Source organism: Choloepus didactylus, chromosome 9 (assembly GCF_015220235.1).
Source record: "Choloepus didactylus isolate mChoDid1 chromosome 9, mChoDid1.pri, whole genome shotgun sequence".
NCBI classification, from domain to species: domain Eukaryota; kingdom Metazoa; phylum Chordata; class Mammalia; order Pilosa; family Megalonychidae; genus Choloepus; species Choloepus didactylus.
Window position 1 is genome coordinate 17,893,557 of NC_051315.1, and position 20,610 is coordinate 17,914,166.

Genomic DNA, 20,610 nt, shown 5'->3' on the forward strand with positions numbered 1-20,610 from the left:
ATCTTCATTAGCAGTGTACATTTTTGATGTCTTTAATTTATTAGGAAAAATTACATTGCCATGCTTTCCTGTGCATTTCTTCGATAGCTATTGGGTTTAAAGGTCTTCTATGTTTGCTAATCACTTATGTATTTTCTCTTCATACCCTATTCTATGTTATGTGGACCAAAAATGAGTTATTAATGATTCACTAGTATACTTACTTGCGTTAACACAAAGAGTCTCTTGCCATTGAATCTAAGTTTTATCTCCATGAACAATTGTCCACAAAAAGAAAATTAGATACCTGACCACCGTTCACAGCCCTCTTTTGTTTCTCTTTATCCTGAGACAGAGTTAGCTTCTGAAAGGGAAAATCCCAAAGATTTCGCTTAGATAAAAATGTTTTATGATTTGCAGCCAAAGTTATTAGGCAAATAATGCTTTTTAACAGTTGGATAAAATTAAATTAAAATCAGATGAAACTGCATTTTTATCATCCTCGTTAGAGGCAGAATTCTCAATGCAACCCGGATAGCTGGCATTTGTTGAGTGTGTCCCATGTGCCACAAATACATCTCATCCTCAGAGCAAACCCGTTTGAACATTTGCTTAGGAGGAAATTGATCCTATGAGAAATTAAATAACTTGCGTCAGATCCCACAAAATGTTTATGTTATGGACTTATTCTATATATATATATTGATTTTTCTATTCATGAAATGCAACATTCTTTCAATTTTATCCATCAATCATAATGTGTTTATTATCATTACTGTTGCTTTAGTAGTAACATTCAAAAGATTGAATATGCTTACCACAATCTGTTTAAGATTTTATACTGAAGACAGGGATAAAGAAGTAGATGCTAAAAGAAGTGCTAAACCATCTTCCAGCCACAAAAAAACCAATGCAAATTTAGAAATTTTGTTATTGTCTGGGATAAGTAGGACGTTCCTATTTGGTGGTATTTGAGGAGCATAAAATTCTCTCAAAATGACATTTGTCATTGTACCTTACATATCAAAATCTACCCTGACTCAAGACATCTACTAGACTCCTACTTAAATATAACTATGTTATTCAAGAGAAAAAGACACAATAAAGTAAGATGGCATCACAGTGTACTGATTACCATCCCTACTTGCAATTGATTCCTGGCTTTGCTACTTATTAGTATGATTTTGGCCAAGTTACTAAACTTCTCTATGACTCAGTTTCCCCATTTATAAAATGGCAAGATAAAATTAACTATCTCCGGCTTAAGCGAGTTAATACAAAGTCTCATTATTGGATAATAGTAACCTATGTAAATCATTAGAATGTGAGAAGATTGTTTGAATATTTGAATACATAAAATAAAATAAGAGGAGAAATAGATGGAAGAAAGGAAAGAGAAAGGAAGGCAGGAAGCAGGCTAGCTATTCCCTTGCAAAATTAGCTCAACTTTATATTTACTTACCTTAAGTTGTTAAACACACTGACCACATCCTACTCTAAGTAACCCTAACCTCTGTCACATTATTTGATAAAATGCTGACTTTAATAAATGTTGGATTGTCAAATAAATATATAAATGTATGAATAAATGACTGAATATATAAAACTAGAAGGCTCTGGATATCTGGAAAAAAAGGACAGAAAAATACATAAAATAAAGTAGTTTTCATAATTTCCCTAAAAGTCTGTAAGAGGCATTGTTCCAGAAGAATGCTCTATATCAGGCAGAGGAAAGAAAAAACCAGAGAACTCCAGGTCCAATAGACTAAAATATACCCAAAACATCCCCATCCATCACTTTTCATGCAATTCAGGCATACAAAAGACCATGTGATTATTCCAAGTCCAGATATAAGATGGCTCAAACCATTTGCTTTACTGTTTCTCTTACATGCACAAGGTCAAGTTGATGGTGTCTACATAGCTATACCAATATTGAGGACTCCTTTGAAGAAGGTTCTGTAAAGCATGGCATTCAGAATAAATAATACAATGCCTGCAACCAGTGCTGACCATAATTCTTCTGAATTGTCTTACTCAGATACTCACTTGCTGTGTTGTCCGTGCTATGTAAACTGACAACTGGGACCCCCGGACCTGGATTTTAAAAATAAATGTATAAATATTTTAAGGACATGTATGCAATGATTACCTGAAAAGCTACATGGCAGAGTTTTTTTATCCAAATGGAAGCATTTCACAGTTAAAATATAAGGAAACAGAATCCAGATAACTAAATACCATTTCTTTATATGGATATTTTATTCATAAGATAAGAACATATGGGACAAAAAAAACATTTGCATAGATTTTTCTAAGATCTCTGTTCCCCCCAAATGCCCACTACCACTACATTTCCATGGCTTTAGACAGGCTTATGTGACTTACTCCATGTCTAGGGTTTTATGGGAGTGTTACTGAATTTCAGAAAGCTGACTCCTCAGCCACTGACCCAAGATCAAATTCTGTTTACCCTTCAGCCAAGAAAGAAATAATGCTTATATATTAGAAATACTGTATATTCAAGATGCATCAAAACAGCTTGTGCTATTTATACTGTTAATTTTTAAAACACAAGTTAAGCAGAAACTTCAAATATTTCAAGGATACAGGTTAATTAAGATGTTACCTTGAATTTTCACCTCTCTAAGGAAACTTAACTATAAGTCTAATGGCTTTTTTTCTCTCTTTTGATTACTTCATTTTTGAGATCAAGAGAAAAAATTACTAAAATGAGCAAGCGCTCGTCTGTTACTCATGGTGTATTAAAACAGGACAGCTTTAAGGCACCACCTAAAGTAGCCATGCTCAATCTCTCCCGGCATATAGAGTTCACATGAGTCCCATTTCATCTCTGGGAAGTGTTCTATCATATTAAAGTAAAATGATTCCTATAAATACACCCTAGACATGCAATACAACCATCTAAGTGTACGGCATACTGTGACCAAATAAAGGAAGTATTTGGAGTGAATGTAATTGCTCAGTCTGAAGGGGGCTGGAATAGGGGAATTCAGTCCCATGTGGGGCTCAATCTCTTAATGACTAAGCCAGTGTTTTACCAACCAGACTGTTGCTTCTTTTCCTAAAGACTAGGTAAACAGGATTATTATTGTGACATGGCTTTGCTGATATAAATATGTTTATTCACCTTTTTAAAATGTCCATGTTCAAACAGCCTTATTGATTGCATGTACATATTGACTTATTCCCTTTCTACTCCTAAATGGAATATCTGAATAAAATCTGTATCTTGATAAACCTACAATTTTTAACCAAAATTGTTATGAATTAAGAATATAAAATTAAATAACTAGAGAGTAACAGTTACTAATGACAGTAATAGTAAATGATTAAATAAGAAGAATAATTTTTTTAAGAAATCATCTTTTCTTACCTTTGCAGAGTAATAAGAAATGTTGATTCATAGGACTAAAACTGGCACTGAAATATGTGCATTGTTCTTTCATAAAATTACAAGAAATGCATTGACGATTCAATAATCCTTCAGTAGAAGCACTGGGAAAAGTAAAAGAAAATCATGAATTCTCCCATTCAAGGCACTTGAATGTGTGGTATCCATATTTATGTATTACCATAAAGAGAGGGGCTATAACTTCTGTTTGCACAGAAGTTCTTTATAAATTGCCACTTGCCATACACAGAGTCAATTTCCATTATCAATATTAGGACATACACTTTTTATCTATGTAATAAAACTATGTATACCTATATGTATGTATTCATATATGTATCTACAGCATGGCTATAAATAAAAAAAATAGTTTCCATGGAATTCAAAATAGCATTATCTGCCTTATCTTTACAGGTATTTCTTTGTCAAGGCTTACAGGGAATTGTCCACAGAGACTAGCATAAAGTAACCATCAACAAATAGTAGCTGAAAGCATATGGAAATGCTTCTATAAGTCACCCCAAATATCAAACTCATGATTTTCTAAAGCCAATGTTCTAAACATTAGAGTTTGTCATTATTGCCAAATTCTCCCCACCAAACATTTGCATTGAATTTCTTTGGTAAAGAAAAACATTTTTTTTTTATGATGATAAATATAATGTTTGAATCTTAACCTCTCTCAGGAAACATCTAAATTGCTAAAGTATGCTACGGGAGGTGTAGACTTTGAGATATTGGGGAGGTAAAGGGAAAAGTGACCATCATCTTTATTCTAAGATAATGGTGCTTAAGGTCAGAGGGGTTGAGATAATTGCCCAAGATTAAATTCCATTCATAGAATTGCGTACTTTATAAATGCAGTTGAATGCTAAATTATCTAGACCGATGAATGGAAACACTGGTAATGATTAAAAAAAATAAAAAAAACTTGATGGGCCAAAAGATTCTCAGTTTTGATTTGGAATGAAACACTATTTTGGCTATGTATTCATAAATGAATCACAGTCGTGCTGGTTTTGTTGGGGAGCATGCTAACACATGGTAATGGGAATAGGGGTGTTGAGGTGGGCACCAAAAGCACCAGAATAAATTGATGTTGAATGTTACGTATGGTTTGCAAAATTGCATTTCACATTTGAAGCAGGAAATGTGGGAGCTGATTACAATCCAAATTTTACCTTTACTAATGAAAGTGATTAACATGCACTAGGTACTTAAACAATTAGCTAATTTCATTCTCATGATAATCTATAAGGTAATTATACCCATTTCTAAATATGCAGAAATGAGGCTCTTAAGAGAGGCTAAAAATATGTCAGAGTTAAACGAAGCTACTCAGTGACAGATCCAAGTTCCCTAGAGACTTATATTGTTATTTTCTCATAATTTAGATTGCTGAAATAAAGAAATGCAAATTTTGAGAAAAAATGTAATACTGAATGTAGTGACAATTCTGACTCTGCAGGGGTGTCTAATGCCATACATTAAGTCAGCCAATGATCATTTTTATGGCCTTGGGAAGACATTGATTGAGTTCGCTGGGTCAAACACACTAACATTATCTTACAGTAAAGCCAACTGGCATTTGATGAGCTATTTAAGGGGAAATTTATTGGTGCTACATTTTCTTTATAACAGCCCGTTTCACTAGTACAGGTCATAGATATCTTGACTGTTCTGCCTCAGTCACTGGAGATATAAGACATGCACACAAATCTAAGAAGTCATTGTGATTCAAATCACATTTTAGGCTCATAAGGAGAAGAGAGAGTTGAGGCAGTTCCACTGGATGATCTTGGCTAAAATTAATTCTTCACACTGGCATTTTTCTTTAAGCATTCTACAAAATGAGAGGAATAAAACATCGATCAAGTATTTCCATGTCTCTAAGGCACTGTTCATGACCACCAATAGCAATCATACAGTATATATTTCAAGAATGATAAGCTCAGGTCACTGAAAAGAGAAACGGTCTGTACTTTAATTAAGACTTCAAAACCAAAATTAGAATCAGTCTCACTAAACAAATAGCACTTCTTCCTTGATAAGTCATTAGAATTGGGTATATGGGTTCCAGGAAGACCAAAAGAAAAAGAACAAGAATATGAAAATGAAGTATTGGGAGATGTGATAAAAAGATGAAAGCAAATTATGCATAAATTAAGAGTGTGCGGGTAGATTAGGAGGAGTTACAGGACTTTAAAACAAGCATTTGTAGTCTCTAAGGAAAGCTTAGGCTACTTAGCAAGAATTAGTGGTAACACTTTAAATATGATGAATTTCTACTAAGAATATGCCATGGAAGTTTTGACACTTTAAAAATGGATCTATGAAATGGAAATTAGAAAGCATATATAAAGTCTAGAATTAATGGGTTGTTTGCCAGATATTAAAAAAAAAAAAAAAATCATTCTGATGAAGTCCTGGTGAAAGCTTTTCAAGTTAGCAGGCATTTTAATGCTAAATGGATGTGATCTCCTGCCCTTTTAAGAATATAGCTTTGCATTTGGGAAAATCAGGTGGATGTAAATATCCCCCCATGCATTGCTTTGTTTTACTCAGCAAGGAGTGCTCCTGGCTTAAATAGGGATGTTTCCTCCCACAACAATCTCAATGGATTTTAGAAAATAAGGAAAAAAGGAAAAGCTTCCATTTAATGCACTCTACTAAGTGTTCACAAAAGCTTTATGTTGTTCAGGAATAAATTACATGAGTGCCACATTAATGCACTGAAAATTCAATATGAAGCTTATCAGAAGAAGAGGCCACAGGGGAAAACATGTAAATGCCTGTGACGTGGGGAGCTTCCAGAAGCACGCCAGAAAAAAGGACATGTTGAGACTGTAAAAGAAGGTGAGGAAGAAAGAAAGGAGGAATTAGCAAGGGAGAGAACAGTCTCCATTCAGGCTTCAGGCTTCCAGGCTCACAAAGGTCCAGAGCCAAGGGACTGGACCAACAGTATGTGTCTTTGCCATACAGAGTCGTCTCTCCCCTAACCATGTTGAAAACAGACTTCAGATTTTTCCACCTTACGCTGTATGGTATGAAAGGCTATTGAGAAACCAACCTGTGGAGGGGGCCTTACCCTTGCTTACCTGTACAGCTGCCTCCCTCTGGGAGATGACTCCGTGCTCAGAAAGTAACTGTCCAGGAAAGAAAACAGTGCAAACTTCAGGCACAAATCTAATTTTTCCAAGCTGTTTTCACTCGAATTTTCAAAACTGTCAAAGGACAGGTAAGGACTATTCTGTTATTCAGCAAGACTTTGATCGATTTAGGAAACACATATATGATTTTTCTTTATAAGGTCATCCCACTTTTTCACAATCTCTCTGAATCTTTGTGTGTGTGTGTACGTGCCTGTGTAAGGCTATCTCTTTGAGGTGAAGAACAGGTCTGCAAGGAAAAGGTAGTTCTTTACATGACTAGGTTGTCTTGACTAGTTCCATGGTAAGCTAAACATATTTCTGGTAGGAAATACGGCTTTTGACAATCCTGACTTCCAACATTGCTAGAGAACCGAATAACACTCACATTTTTTGAGCATTTTCATCATATGCCAAAATCTTTATCACTTCCCAGTTTCCCGATGTCAGATGCCGCACGGTAATTTGCTCACTTTTACTCTGCAAAGAAATAGAAAACATTGATTTTAAAAATTTTAAAAACTATTTCTCTGGTAAAGTCTAAAACATTACCTATCGATGATACTTTTAATTTTTTAATTCCCAGTTAACATTCAGTTTGTTTTAAATCTCAAGAATGTACACACATCGATGTAAACACAAGCCCAGGCAGGGCAGTGCCTTTTTTCCAGTGCTGCATGAAAACAATTCAGAAAACTATCCTAAATGAAGGTCACCCAACAGCAGCATTTGGTACCAGTGTAGGACTTTGAATGCTATCATCTAAATAATCAGTAGTTATGCAGTTGGGATGGATTTAAATAAAACATTCCAAGAAAAACTTGACTCTGAATAAATACTCCATGTCATATGCTATTAAAACCCGAAAGCGTGTGTATTACTGTAAGATTTACTATTTTCACTCAATGATTTGTTTCTGACATTAAGCCACATTGATGCCTGTAGTCACTGTTCATTTTCACAGCTGTAAGGCATTTTATTGTATAAATGTAATTTATCTGCACTTCTGACATTTAAGTTGTTTCCAAATTTTTGTTCTTAAAAATATATTGCCTGTGAGCATTCTTATTAATGTTACCTAATGCACATGCAAGGATTTTCCTGGGACAAACACCTACAAGTGGGATTACTTGGCCATAGAATATACAGTTTCTACTTAACAAAAGAATGACTAATTATTTTCCATAGTTTTCCCAATTTATACTCAACTAGAATATGTTTCTGTTCTATATATTCCCTACTTCCTCACCAATAGTTTATCATCACACTATTTTATCTTTGTCAGTCTAATGAATGTTAAATTGTATCTCATTCATTTTTTTTTTATTTAGAGAATGTTCAAACCTACAGAAAGCTTGAAAGAATAGTCACAATGGGTACCTGTAGAAACTTTACCTAGATTCACCAAATGTCAGCTTCTGAATATTTTCCCTCCCCTTTTGTTTGCCAAGTCACTTGAAAGTAGGTTACAAACTTGGGACATTCCACCCCTAAATATTTTGGTACATATCTCCCAAGATGAATATTTTCCCACAAAAGCTATTCCCTTACCACACTGATGAAAATTAACAGTAATTCAGTATCATTTAATATGTTCATTTTTAAATTTCCTTGACTGCCCCAAATAACAAATGTTTATGTGTATGTAATATATATTTATATGTATTACATATATAATAGAAGATCCAATCAAGGTTTACATAGGACACTGGGTTTTCATCTCCTTACTCTCTTTAAAGTATAACAGTCATCCTCTCTTTTTTGTTTTCCTTGACATTGACTATGTTTAAGACTCTTGGCCTGCTTGTCTAATAGAACCGAACATTTTCGACTTATTTGATTGCTCTCTCACCATTTCATGTAGGTTAACTATTTTTGGCAAGAATATTATCTAGGTGATATTGGATACTTCATATTAGGAGGCAAGTCATATATCATTAAGGGTTTTCCACCCGTGGCAATGCTGTTTAAGTAGAAACTGCCAAATCCATTAATTTTAAAAGTACATTTTGCCTTGTAATTAAAAGAGGAATGATACTTGTACAATATGTGAATCTCCTTTTCCCTATCAATTCTTCACTCAGTAGTTTTGGCATCCAATGATGACTTTTACGTGAATAAATTATGGTTCCACAGTGATTTTCCAATTCTAATATCCCTTTTATATATATTATTTGGCATTCTTCTTTAAAGAAGAGCTTTCTCAACTTTTTCCCCTTACATGTGCTCCCTTTCTTTCTTACCTCCTCACACTGTTAAGGACTCAAACATCTTTTTAATGCAATATATTACACTCCATTACTGCTATTCTTCATGATGCTGAAATCGCCAAAATTTAGCTAGTGGGAACCCCTTCAGTGCTTACTCTGTTCTTTGGACATAATTACATTAGACTTTGAGAACTTTCTTGATTTTTGCAGCAAAAAAAAAAAAAAAAAAGATATTCCAAGAGCACTCTCTCTTATACATGTAATCAGGCATTTCTCTCCCATTGCTTTTGAAGTGTTGTTAGTGGTAGGCTCTTTAAAAGGACATGTCTATATTGACTGATTAATTGATAGGTCAATATAGAGATATTTCTTTATATTCCTCCTTCTGTCTGTGTGAATATATGTGCACATATGTTCAAGAAATTCCTCCAACTAAAATTTTCATTGGTTTGGCTTATATTTATTTGCTTCCCCTAGTATTTAAATTTAGGGCTTGGTACTTTTATAATCATTTATTTAATTTTTAAAATATATACATGGTTCAAACATATACATAATATAACATGTTATGCTGAGAGAAGTCTTGTTCTCATCCCCATTCCCATTCTTATTCATCAAATGTAGAAAAATTTTTTCATTAATTTCTTATTTTTTCTTTTCTTTTGGGAATCTAAAAATAATACCTTTTGTAACTATAAATAATTGTAATCCTAAATTCACATATACATATGAATTAAAGAGAGGATGGGACTCACTTCATATCCATGCTCAGGGATCATCTTCCATATTTTGTATCCCTTCATACGTCTCCGATAAGTGGATGTATCTTATTCTTTCAACTAGCGTTCACTGGTGTTCATCTCAAATAATACTGCAGTGATTAACCCTATGTATATATATCTGCAGGACAGGTTCTTCCAAAAGGGCAGTATCATTCCACCATCCCACCAGCAATGTGCAAGAATGACTGTTTTCCCACAGAATTGTTACAGAGTGCCAGCTCATTGTTTTAATTTTTGCCATTCTAATAGTTGAGAGCCGGTGTATCGTGGGACGCTAGGAGGTGATGGATGGGCGCTCCCTTCAGGAGAAAAGGACTCACTCCCCTAAGCTGCAACAGAGCTGGTGGAAGACGGCCCCCAGCCGCCGGTCTGCTTTGGGGACCACCTTGACTGAAGAAAACTGCCTCGCCCAACATCACACCTCTTTCCAAGGGCAGCTCTTACCCCAGAGAAGCCTGATAATATTGTCCTAACATGCTCTGAAGGGTCACTGCAGACCCAACTCTCTGTGAGGTCAGTCGACGCCTTCATTCAGATGGTACCTCACAATCTTCTGTCCCATCTTCCACTCTTCCCCTCCTTTCCAGAGTTATCGATCCCTTGTGTAATGATCGTTCTGCAGTCTAATCTTCCTCTCAGAGTCTGTTTCCCGTGGAACCACACTTGTGACAGGTATCTAGTAGTAGTTTTAATTTGCATCTTTCTTAAGAAAAAAGTTAGTCTTCTTTTAATAAATAAAAAGTTCATGTGCGTAATCTTTTTACGTGATTCTGTTCCTGTTTGCCTCCCAGGTTTCTGGTCTTTTATTTTTAAGAGCTCTTTATGTACATTAGATAATCTATGCAGTTATGTGAAATATAAGCTGCAAATATTGGGTTTGTCATTTTATTCTGACGTTGTTTATGGCATTAATTTTCACATAGCCCTAACCCTAACCCTAAAGAGTTTTTGTTTCTATTTTCTAATATTCATATAATCAAATTTATCAGTATAGTCTTGTATTGCTTCTGGGTGTTGATTCATAGTTAAAAAGGCTTTCCCCACACTGAGGTTACAAAAACTTTACCTGTGGTTTCTTCTAGTTCATTTATGGTTTCATTCTTCACTGTGGGGTCTCTGATCATTTTAGAGTTACCATGGTAGTATGGAAATAATTGTATCTTTTCCTAATGGATGTTCAGTTTTACAAAAACTATTTTATAAAAAGTTTCATTTTTTCCCAGTGATTTTAGATTCAATATTTATCTTGTAAAGAGTTCACTTCTATACTGTCTATGCTATTTCATTAATCACTGTTAATTCTTGTCCCAATACCATGCATTTTTAGTTACAGTTTTTAAAATACCTGTTATTATTTTTAATATCTGTTAAGATCAGCCCCTTCTTCTTTTTCTTTTGCCAGCCTTTCCCTAGATATTACTTGATGTTTATTTTTCTAAATGAACTAAAAATAAGCAAGTATAGTTCAAAGAAATAAAATCTTTTGCAGTTTTTTATTGAGGTCATAAGTTTTTATATTAACTTGTGTAGAACTAACATCTTTATGATCATCAGTCATTCCAGATGTTTTTACATCTTTATGTCTTTCAGTAATGTTTTACTGTTGTCTCATACATGTTTATGACTTTCAGTAATACTTTACTGTTGTCTCATATAGATTTTGTACATTTCATTCTATATTCATTTCATTTTCATATTTATTACTAAGTATTTTATATTTTGCTGCTGCTGTAAACACGGCTTCCTCTTTCGTTATACCTGCTAACTGGTTGTTGCTTGCACATATGAAGGCTATTGATTTTTGTATGCTACATACATATCTATTCTGATGTCTCACTGAGTATTTTTTCAAATCTTACAGCTCGGAGTGGTTATTTTTGTGTGATTTGCATTGTCTAATACCTCCAATATAACAATAAATAGTTGTGGGGATAGTGTGCATCCTTCCCTTGTTCCTGACTTTAATGGGAATGTCACTGATGTTTCTCTATAAAGTAAGACATTGTCTTTTGGGAATACACGTTTCATCATGTTAAGAAATTATCTATCAATTCCTATATTTTAACTATTAAACATTTAATCTATCATGTGATTGCGGCCTTTAGCATTGTAAAGTCTGTTCTTTTGGTTTCCTTTAATGCCTTGGGGCATAAAAGATCTATTGCCTGGACTTGGGATTTTAGCTTTTTTGAAACATTTTGTTTAGATATGTTTTTTACATGAAAGAATGAAATTGGATACACATATAAAAATATATAAATATAATTTTTCTTTTAATAGGTAACAAGTCAATTTACACTTATTGATAGGATTGTTACACCTTTTAAAAACTCTCATTTTTTTATGTATTTATATATATTATGCATATCATGCCTAATGAGGTTTATGGGGTTCTTTTTCGCCTAAGCAGTCTGCGTTTTTATTCCTTTTAGTATGTAGGAATCTGGTATTGGTTTGCATTTTTGTTTTACAAGATAACTTATTAATAACTTTAATAATGATCTTGCCACTTGCCATATTTTTTTTAATTTAGATTTTTTACTAGTTGCTTTGTCAACCTTGAAAGATATTCCTCGACCCTCACCTAAGCAATGATAAATGAGCACATTTAACCTCTCTATATCTCTTTTTGCCTCTCATGAAAAAAATTATGTATTGTCAGAACCTATAAATTTATATAATATTTTTCCACACTTACCTTCATATTTGTTTTAATTTTCAGAGCCAGCTCTTTGGATGTATCTGTGCAGCCAGTAGTTTTATTAGGGTAGGATCATAAATAGAGTAATTCCTGAGACCTTGAAAATGATAACTCTTTTAATAATTTGATATTTAAAGCCAGCTTGTTTTTTCTTTTCCTCTTTATTTTAACTGTGCTTTCTAGTTCATTTGTTTCTACTCATTCCTTTTTCATTTCTATCCTTCTAGATTTTTATTTTATTCTGTTGTTTTTCTAAATTCTGATATTGGATGCTTATTAATTTATATGTATATATATAAAATATTAAACATTTATATGAGTATATACTATAAATATAATTAAAAGCCATACATTTTCCCACAGTTATTGTTTTCTGTTTCCTGCATTTTTGAATGTTCTTTTAGTTCTAAGTATTAACTAATTTCCATTGTGATTACTTCTTGGACCCCTGAATAATGCGGAACTTGTAATTTTATTCCAAAATGTATGGCTTTTTGAAAGTTTTAATTGTTGTTACTGACTTTTAATTTACTCACATTGTCTTTAGAGAATGTAATCTATTAGCTGAGTAATATTTCAAATGGAAATTTGGTATAAATATATCCAGAATCTAGGTCTTTTGATGTGGGAGTGTTTTATTATATCTTATTTCCCATGCTATTGGAAACACAAACTAAAAGAGCATATTATTCTCCATAATGTATATATAGTAATAGAATCTTCTTTTAAAAAAACTCAATGCCTTACTGGTACAACAGTTCCCTAAGTAGTCCATTTCTTGTTCTTAAAGAGCTTTCTCTAGTCTCTGAACTGTTTTTAAGGTCAACAATAAGCATGCGATTGTTCTATTTCAAGTGTTTTACACAGTGCCTGATAGATCGCAGTGTTTTACGATTTTTGATGAATACATGCAAAGATCAAACCAAATTTCTGAGATTTGAGACAGGCACTGCCCCAAAGAAACAGGCAAGGAATTCTTAACTCAGACATTTTCTTGCCAAATCCTCATGGGACAATATCTTAGTGGATGGCTACCTTACTCATTTCCAAGTCCTCTATTTAAGGAACCAAGGAAGACTCAAAATTTTAGTGCATCCTTGATGCCCAATGTCAAGATGAAAGAAAATTTCACAATAGTAAAAATAAACTTGGCTCTGTGTTTGTAAATATCTGGAGATGCAGTTAGTTCTCAAATTTCTAGGTTGATTATTTTCGGTTTTTCAGGGAAGTCTGTTATTTGTATGTGTACATGTGTTATATGTGTATGTATGTTTTAAGGACAGAAGAATGGCCACATTAAAAGTGGTCATGAGCAAAAAAAAAAAAAGCACAATACTTTGAATATTGTTTGAACACAATGCACAGCGAATAAAAATTGCACATGATTCACTTGCATGATCAATCTAGGGTCAAAGTATGATGCTTCTACGTGCTGGATCACCAGATCTCTTGTTCGAAGCCACAATAACAACCTTACAACTTTGGGATTTCTCTTCAAACATCTATAATTGTCCTACTTGCTTTATAACGACTGGGGCAAATTTGGACTGGGGATAATTTGAATCTTCATTTCAAATATAATAACATAAAATGCCATTTACAGTTATGACTCAACATATTTTCCAGTAATAGATGTCAAATTTTATCATAGCATTGAGCATGTTAAATTTGAACTGGACTCTAGGTCAATAATCCTAAACCAATAAGAATATAGTAGCTGAACATACAATATGCTAAAAATAAATGCCATGGGATTTGGCTGGTCTTCCACGAGGGGCTGCCTATATTGCAGGTAGTTTACCAGCCATCTTCAGCAGGAATCAAATCACCAGGACAAGGAATTTTAAACAGAAGGAAAGAATAATCATTTTTACTCCATAACAATTCCTTCTTTCCATGCACCCATTCTCTCTACTATCATAACTTGTTACAATAGAATTCTAACAGATTACAAAATATAAAACCATAGTGGACTTTTGGGAAGGGCAACATGACAATATAGTTTAAAATGAACATGCATTTCAATTTTATTTTTAGAATAAATAGTAATAAATCTTATTATTTTATTCATTCTCAAAAGAGGAATGAAAATCTGGGAAGAAAATAGAGTTGATTTATTTGGAATATTAGTTATCAGACATCACTCCTTGAATTGGTGGGGGTTTTATTTTATTAAGGATGTTAAATATTAATTCTATATTGCTATTTATAAATTACAAACACATTGATATCAGTAAAAGTTTAATGACGTGTGCTTTTTACCTGATTACAGAGTTCGTTAAAATTTCTCATATTATGTTTCACTTTTACACCTTCTAAATAAGGGAAGCGTTGTAGTGCTTAAAAAAGGCATGCTTAATTTACTGTGTATTCATCACATGAGGTAAGCTAATTGTTTTCAGACAATGTCCTAATCAGATACAGCAGTGAAATTTAATGAAAAACTTTTAATGGGTTGATTAGGTGATAGAATTATGGATTGGGGGCATACTATTTTCTACAGTGTTTATAATGAATAATGGCATTTTAAATGGTTCCAAGTGAAATCAGCCCTCATAAGCAAGCCTTCCTATTGGTTAAAAGAGAAAGTGAATGGATTCACCAACTAATAATTTTTCATTTAATACCATTTTTGTCGGATAACAGGGCAATAGCTTATGTTCATGAATCTGAACCACTTGACATGAGTGAAACTCTGCTTATCCCACATTAAAGAGAGAAAGGTGACTATGCTTTGACAAGAACCCTTTCCTTAATTTCAGTCTGAATGAGCAGGATGTTACAGCTCCAGAGACAGGAAAGTAGATGTTAGAAGTCTACATAAGGAATGCTAATTAAAAAAAAAAACTGAAGTGATCAAAAGCTTAATGGTTTGAGGTAAAATAAGTTTTACATTACTGCTTGCTTCAAGAAGTATATAAACTGAAATTAATGCTGCATACTGCATACTCAGATTATTTTAGCTATATAAATTTCCAGGAAAAATGCTGTTATTTTAATATTGCCTTTAATTGAATATATGAAAGTACAAAAAACTCATGAATTCTACTTTCACATATTCATAATGAAAGTAATCTGGCAATATATATAAGTCCTTAGAAATATTTTGCTCTGGATCCTAAAATTCGAATTCTGTCAATCAATACTAGAGAATATAAATGTGCTTTAATCACAAGACCATGTATAATTACAAAAAAAATTACAACTAAATTAAATAGTGAGCAATAATGGTTAGCTATGTACATACAAGCAACTAAATATTAACCTTCTAAAGAATTATTTTTCAAGATTATTCAGCATTATGGAAAAAGTGTGCATGATACAATTAAAATTTTTAAAAAATCAGGATGCCATACCAGAATTTCCATTAAATTATACTCATCTGTTTAAAGGAGAATACTGGAGGAAAACACTAGATATTTTTCTATTTTGTAAGGGGAGGGGCTTTAATGAACATCACTTTTGTAAATGAGAAAAAAAAACTCCTAAAATAATGATAACCATCACTCACTCTCCATAATGAAAACAGACTATGAGCACTAATTTTATAGCCTGCTCTCTAATCAGTGGTTTTTATCTACCAACTGACTGTGTAAGAGGGCAAAAGTTTTGCAAAAATTTATTAAGTTAAATTAGGATACTATTCTATTCTCAGTGAAACGTGGAGCTCTGAGATACTGTTAATTGTCAAGTACCACAAAGATGGTGTTTTTGAGTGTGGACTGCCAAGCACTATGTTCATGTCTGCTTTAGTTACGTTGGCTGCTCAAGTAAATACCATGCAATGCGTTGGCTTGAACAAGGGGAATTGAATGGCTCACAATTTTGAAAGTACAAAAAAGTTGAAGTCAAGGCCTCATCAAGGCAATGCCAGGGCTGGCTGCTGGGGATCCTTGGATCCTCTGTCACACAGCAATGCATATGCTGGCCTCTCCTGGGCTCTCTCTTCTCTTCCAGTTTTCATTGAATTTCAGCTTCTGGCTGCTCCTGTGGGTTTTCTCTCTGTCTGAATTTCACTCTGCTTATAAAGGACTCCAGTAATAGGATTAAGACCCATCCTGATTGAGGTCAGCCACACCTTAACTGAAGTGACCTCATCAAAAGGTCCTACTTACAATGAGTTTACACCCACAGGAATGGATTAAGTTTAAGAGCTTGCTTTTCTGGGATACAGACAGTTTCAAACCACCACAATGTCATTTCTTACTTTCTAAGCATGTCAGGTTTAAGTGAACTACACTAGCATGGCAAGGGAAAGAAGAAAGAGTAAAAAGTCATCAACATTGGCATGTACTATAAATTATTATACTGTTTTGGAGAACAATTTGGTGCTATATATAAAAAAACCTAACGATATACATAAATATACATATACTTTGCCTAGGTATCTTTTGCCATCTATAAATTTACTTTTATGGGAAAATCAGAAACAGAAACAGGGATGAATTTGTAAGAATGTGTATCTTATAATAATTTCTAATATTACAAATAGAATCTTAATGACAAATAAAATAGAATCATTTAAACACAATAAAGAGTATCTACTTGATGGCATATCAAACAGCTATTAAAATCATATTTAGGAATAATATTACATATTAAGGATATTAAATAATGTGAGAAATGCTTATAAATTAGTATTAATATTACAAACATTTATGTATATTATATGTGTGGGTGGGCATGCTTTGATCCCAATCTATGAAAGAAAATATATCTTTAGTGTAAAAAGAAATGGGAAATATATACACTGAATGATTAACAGCATGAAGGTGTTAGGTGATGAGATTGTGGGTGATTTTTCTTCTTGCTCCTTTAATCAATTTATTCATTTTAGAATTTTCCAATTTTTCTGTAGTATACATAGAAAATTTTATATTAATAAATAAGTCAGCATTTTGGTTAGATATTATTTAATTGAGGAAAGGAGATTCAAACTATTTACTAAAATAGTGTGTGTGTGCTTGTGTGTGTGTATCTATGTGTATACCTAGGTAAAAATTGTATTTACCCAAGTTCTGACCTCTAATTTTTTAACAAAGCAGATTAATTTAGGTATGTTACCAAAAAGTCCATAATCATATGCAATTCTCAGTTAGGCAATCAAAATTTTCCTGTGCTGCAACCTGAATAGATCAAGGTGTTCTCTACTTCAATGAAAGCTTTGTTATAATTTCCATACAGAGGAGGAATAAATAAAGCAGACATATCTGCTCAATGAAGTTGATCTTCTGAACATTTCAGAAATAACAGATTATACTGCACACAGGGTACTTTGGGGGCAGAAGTGTTTCATCTCAAGGCTTATAAAGGTACTTTTTTTAGGTGCAAAAATACTTCAATTCACAAATGTCAACATCATCACCAATACAATACTTTTTAAAACATATTGTTTCTCTTCCTAATTTGTGAAATAGATTGTCGTCTTCTTGGAGTTGTATATGTAAAGATGTATTGAACTTCTTTCTCTATTCTTCACTGTATCTTATAAATATCCATAACATCTATGTAAATTTGTCCATCAGGGTTTTTACATAGCTTCTTGAATATAACATACTGGGAATTAAAACTTCAATGAAATGTCTCAGTCATTTCTAACATTTGGAAAGAGTGATTCTTTGGGTCAAATATTGACCTAGTATTTATTATAACAAAGTTTATTCTTAACTAGGAAAAGTTGATCAGGTAAAGCAATTCGCTAATGAAGCTTCCTCCAGTTCACAAACAAAAAAATCAAAAGGTTCCCTTAATCTCAACCTCCCAACCTGCCTTGTATAATCATTTTAATAGCTTCATATGGAATCATCAAAAATTTTATTTGCATATAAACACATACATTTATTCAGAACATAAATAGGATCACATTATATTATATATATATAATTATATATAATCTCTAATCTGATTTTCCACCTTAATAATAATGCATTATGAAAATAAATCTATATCTATACTGTGGAAATTATTTATGTTCCAAATTATTTAATTCATCCATGATTAAAATTAAAGTTAAAATCATGACTAATTATTTTAACGGCACAGATACTGGATGAGTGTTAAACTGTATATCACTGAAACAAGATTCTGAGGATTCAAAGCTTTGAGCTGCCCAATAGAACAATGCATGTAGATAATATAAAAGTTTGAGAAGATGCACAAGACTTTGAAGTTTCTAAAAACAAAATTAGCCAGATTGAGACCTATAACCAGATTTATATTCACTCTTACTTTTGTCAGGATGAAACTGAGTCTTGACTGGTTTGTTTGTAAGATTCTCCCAATATATCTCAATTTAACCACAACTGTTTTTTGTTATAAAGACTTTTACCTGTGAGACCAGAATGCTTGTTTACTTGATTTTGAAGCACATTTTATTTTCTCATAAGTATTTGTTATTTGGAAATTAGATTCGAATAGACTCTTCAAGCGTGTCATATTTAAACCACTTACTATGAGTTCACTGATTTTTTTTTTTGTAATTAAAAAAAAATTCCAAGATTCTTTTGAGCTTTAGAGAAAAAATTAAGCTTTCTAATAAAAATGAGGAAGTTCATATAAATGCAAATCTGCATTGTATTTCCTTGTGTGGCATACCATAATCTATTTGACTATTCAATTTTTGGTGAGCATTTAGATTGCTTCAAATACATAAAGTATAATTTATAAAAAATAAGTAACATGTACTTGTTGAAAAAAAAATCTCTGGAAGATTTGTCCTCAGGTCCTTGAAAGTAGAAATGGGTGGCTTTCATTTATACATTCTGTATCCCAAGGGTCTCAATTCATAGCACAAGTGTATGGTCCTTCAAATCTCATTGAGTCTTAAGACTGAATGGGAAGGTATGGTAGGTTGAATTATGCACCTCAGAAAACATGTTCTTAATCTTAATCCATTTCTGTGGGTTTGAAGTCATTGTAAATAGGACCTATTGAAAAAGTTATTTTTAGTTAAGGTATTGCCAGTTGAATCAGGATGGGTCTTAATCCTATTAATGAAGGTCTTATAGAGAATTCCACAGAGAGGAGTAGAAGCTGGAAGTCAACAGAACCTGGAAGAGAAAGGAGAGGGCATCGCATGTGCATGCCATCTGATAGCAAAGCCACAGACCAAGGGTCTCTGGTAGCCAGTCCCAGAACACCACAGTCTTTGGGGAGAAATATCCCCCTGCCGACACCTCAATTTTGAACTTCTATAAGTCTCAACACTATGAGCCAATAATGTCCTTTTGTTAAGTCAACCCATTATATGGTATTTGTTTTAGCAGCAAGGAAACTAAGACAGAAGGTACAGCTTGAATCCATGGCTGCAGACAGGGGATCTCTTCCTAAAACGAATCTTGCTGGGTCCCGCGTGTGAAACTGAGTGTCGGATATTTGGCTGGGCTTTACAGGCACTGACTGTAGTTCACAATGCCACAGAATCAGGCTTTTGGAGCATAATGGCAAGAAGACCAAACCATTGAAAGAACTAGCACTTACCTGGACTAAGAACATCGCTATATGGTGAAATTCTCCACGGCCACCTTGTTTAACAGGAACTGTCATAAAGAATTTGCTGCCGTCTCTAGAAAACACAGGCTCCTCGTTCTACAATACAGAAGTGCATATAATAATCAAAAAATAGCGTTTAAAATTTGTGCTGCCAACTATTGTTAATTCACAAATTGATTATACTAATTAATGATCTAGAATTAATTTATGAATATATTTCAATTATTTATAAATAATTGGAAGAGATTTAGTAATTTTTAAAGTGAACTTAAAGATAACATTGTATATGCATGTTTGGGTGGTGGGAAGGAGAGGGTAGATTCTTGCATATTGGATAGGTATGAATAACAATTAGCCCAAAAACATGTTTGAAAATTGGTTCAAACAAGAACTTCCATAGTTTACATAAAATTGTATTTAGCAACATTGCCTTCACAGATAAGTAAAATGTGAAGATCTGCTCCAGTTTATCAAAGTAAAATTTTAATAAAATGTGTAAAGTGCTATTATATTAAATATTTAATATGTGCTGAAATCTTTCACTCAGCAGCTCTAATTACTTACTATAAATTTCTGATGATGTGTACAAAAATATACTGAAAATACAAAAACACAAGGCTACAAAATTGGAAGGAACTGATAGAGAACTTTGAATTCAATTTCCCATCCTTACTGCTGACTCCCCTCACACACACCTACACAAATGCCCACCCACCCATAACTGTAAATCCCAATGTGTTTTAATGAAAACCTAGTGGTACATTAAATCCATAGAATTATTTTTGAAAATTAAATGATGGAAGACATATATATCTATATATATTGCTTTCTCTTGCTTCAGGAAAGACAAAAGAAAATGGATTTACTGACAAACACTGAGTCC

The 20,610-nt window shown here is 33.1% G+C and overlaps 1 protein-coding gene across 2 annotated transcripts in view; it reads right to left on the reverse strand.

Annotated features, from left to right (window-relative positions):
* DPP10 (dipeptidyl peptidase like 10) overlaps window positions 1–20,610 on the reverse strand; it is a 689,331-nt gene that overhangs the window by 82,752 nt on the left and 585,969 nt on the right. For both annotated transcript variants that reach the window (XM_037849964.1, XM_037849965.1), the window contains exons 13-17: window positions 19,716–19,823; window positions 6,932–7,023; window positions 6,493–6,540; window positions 3,377–3,498; window positions 2,029–2,076 (exon numbers count right to left, since the gene is read on the reverse strand). In XM_037849964.1, the coding sequence (XP_037705892.1) occupies window positions 2,029–2,076; window positions 3,377–3,498; window positions 6,493–6,540; window positions 6,932–7,023; window positions 19,716–19,823 (418 nt within the window). The remainder of the gene's footprint in view (window positions 1–2,028; window positions 2,077–3,376; window positions 3,499–6,492; window positions 6,541–6,931; window positions 7,024–19,715; window positions 19,824–20,610) is intronic.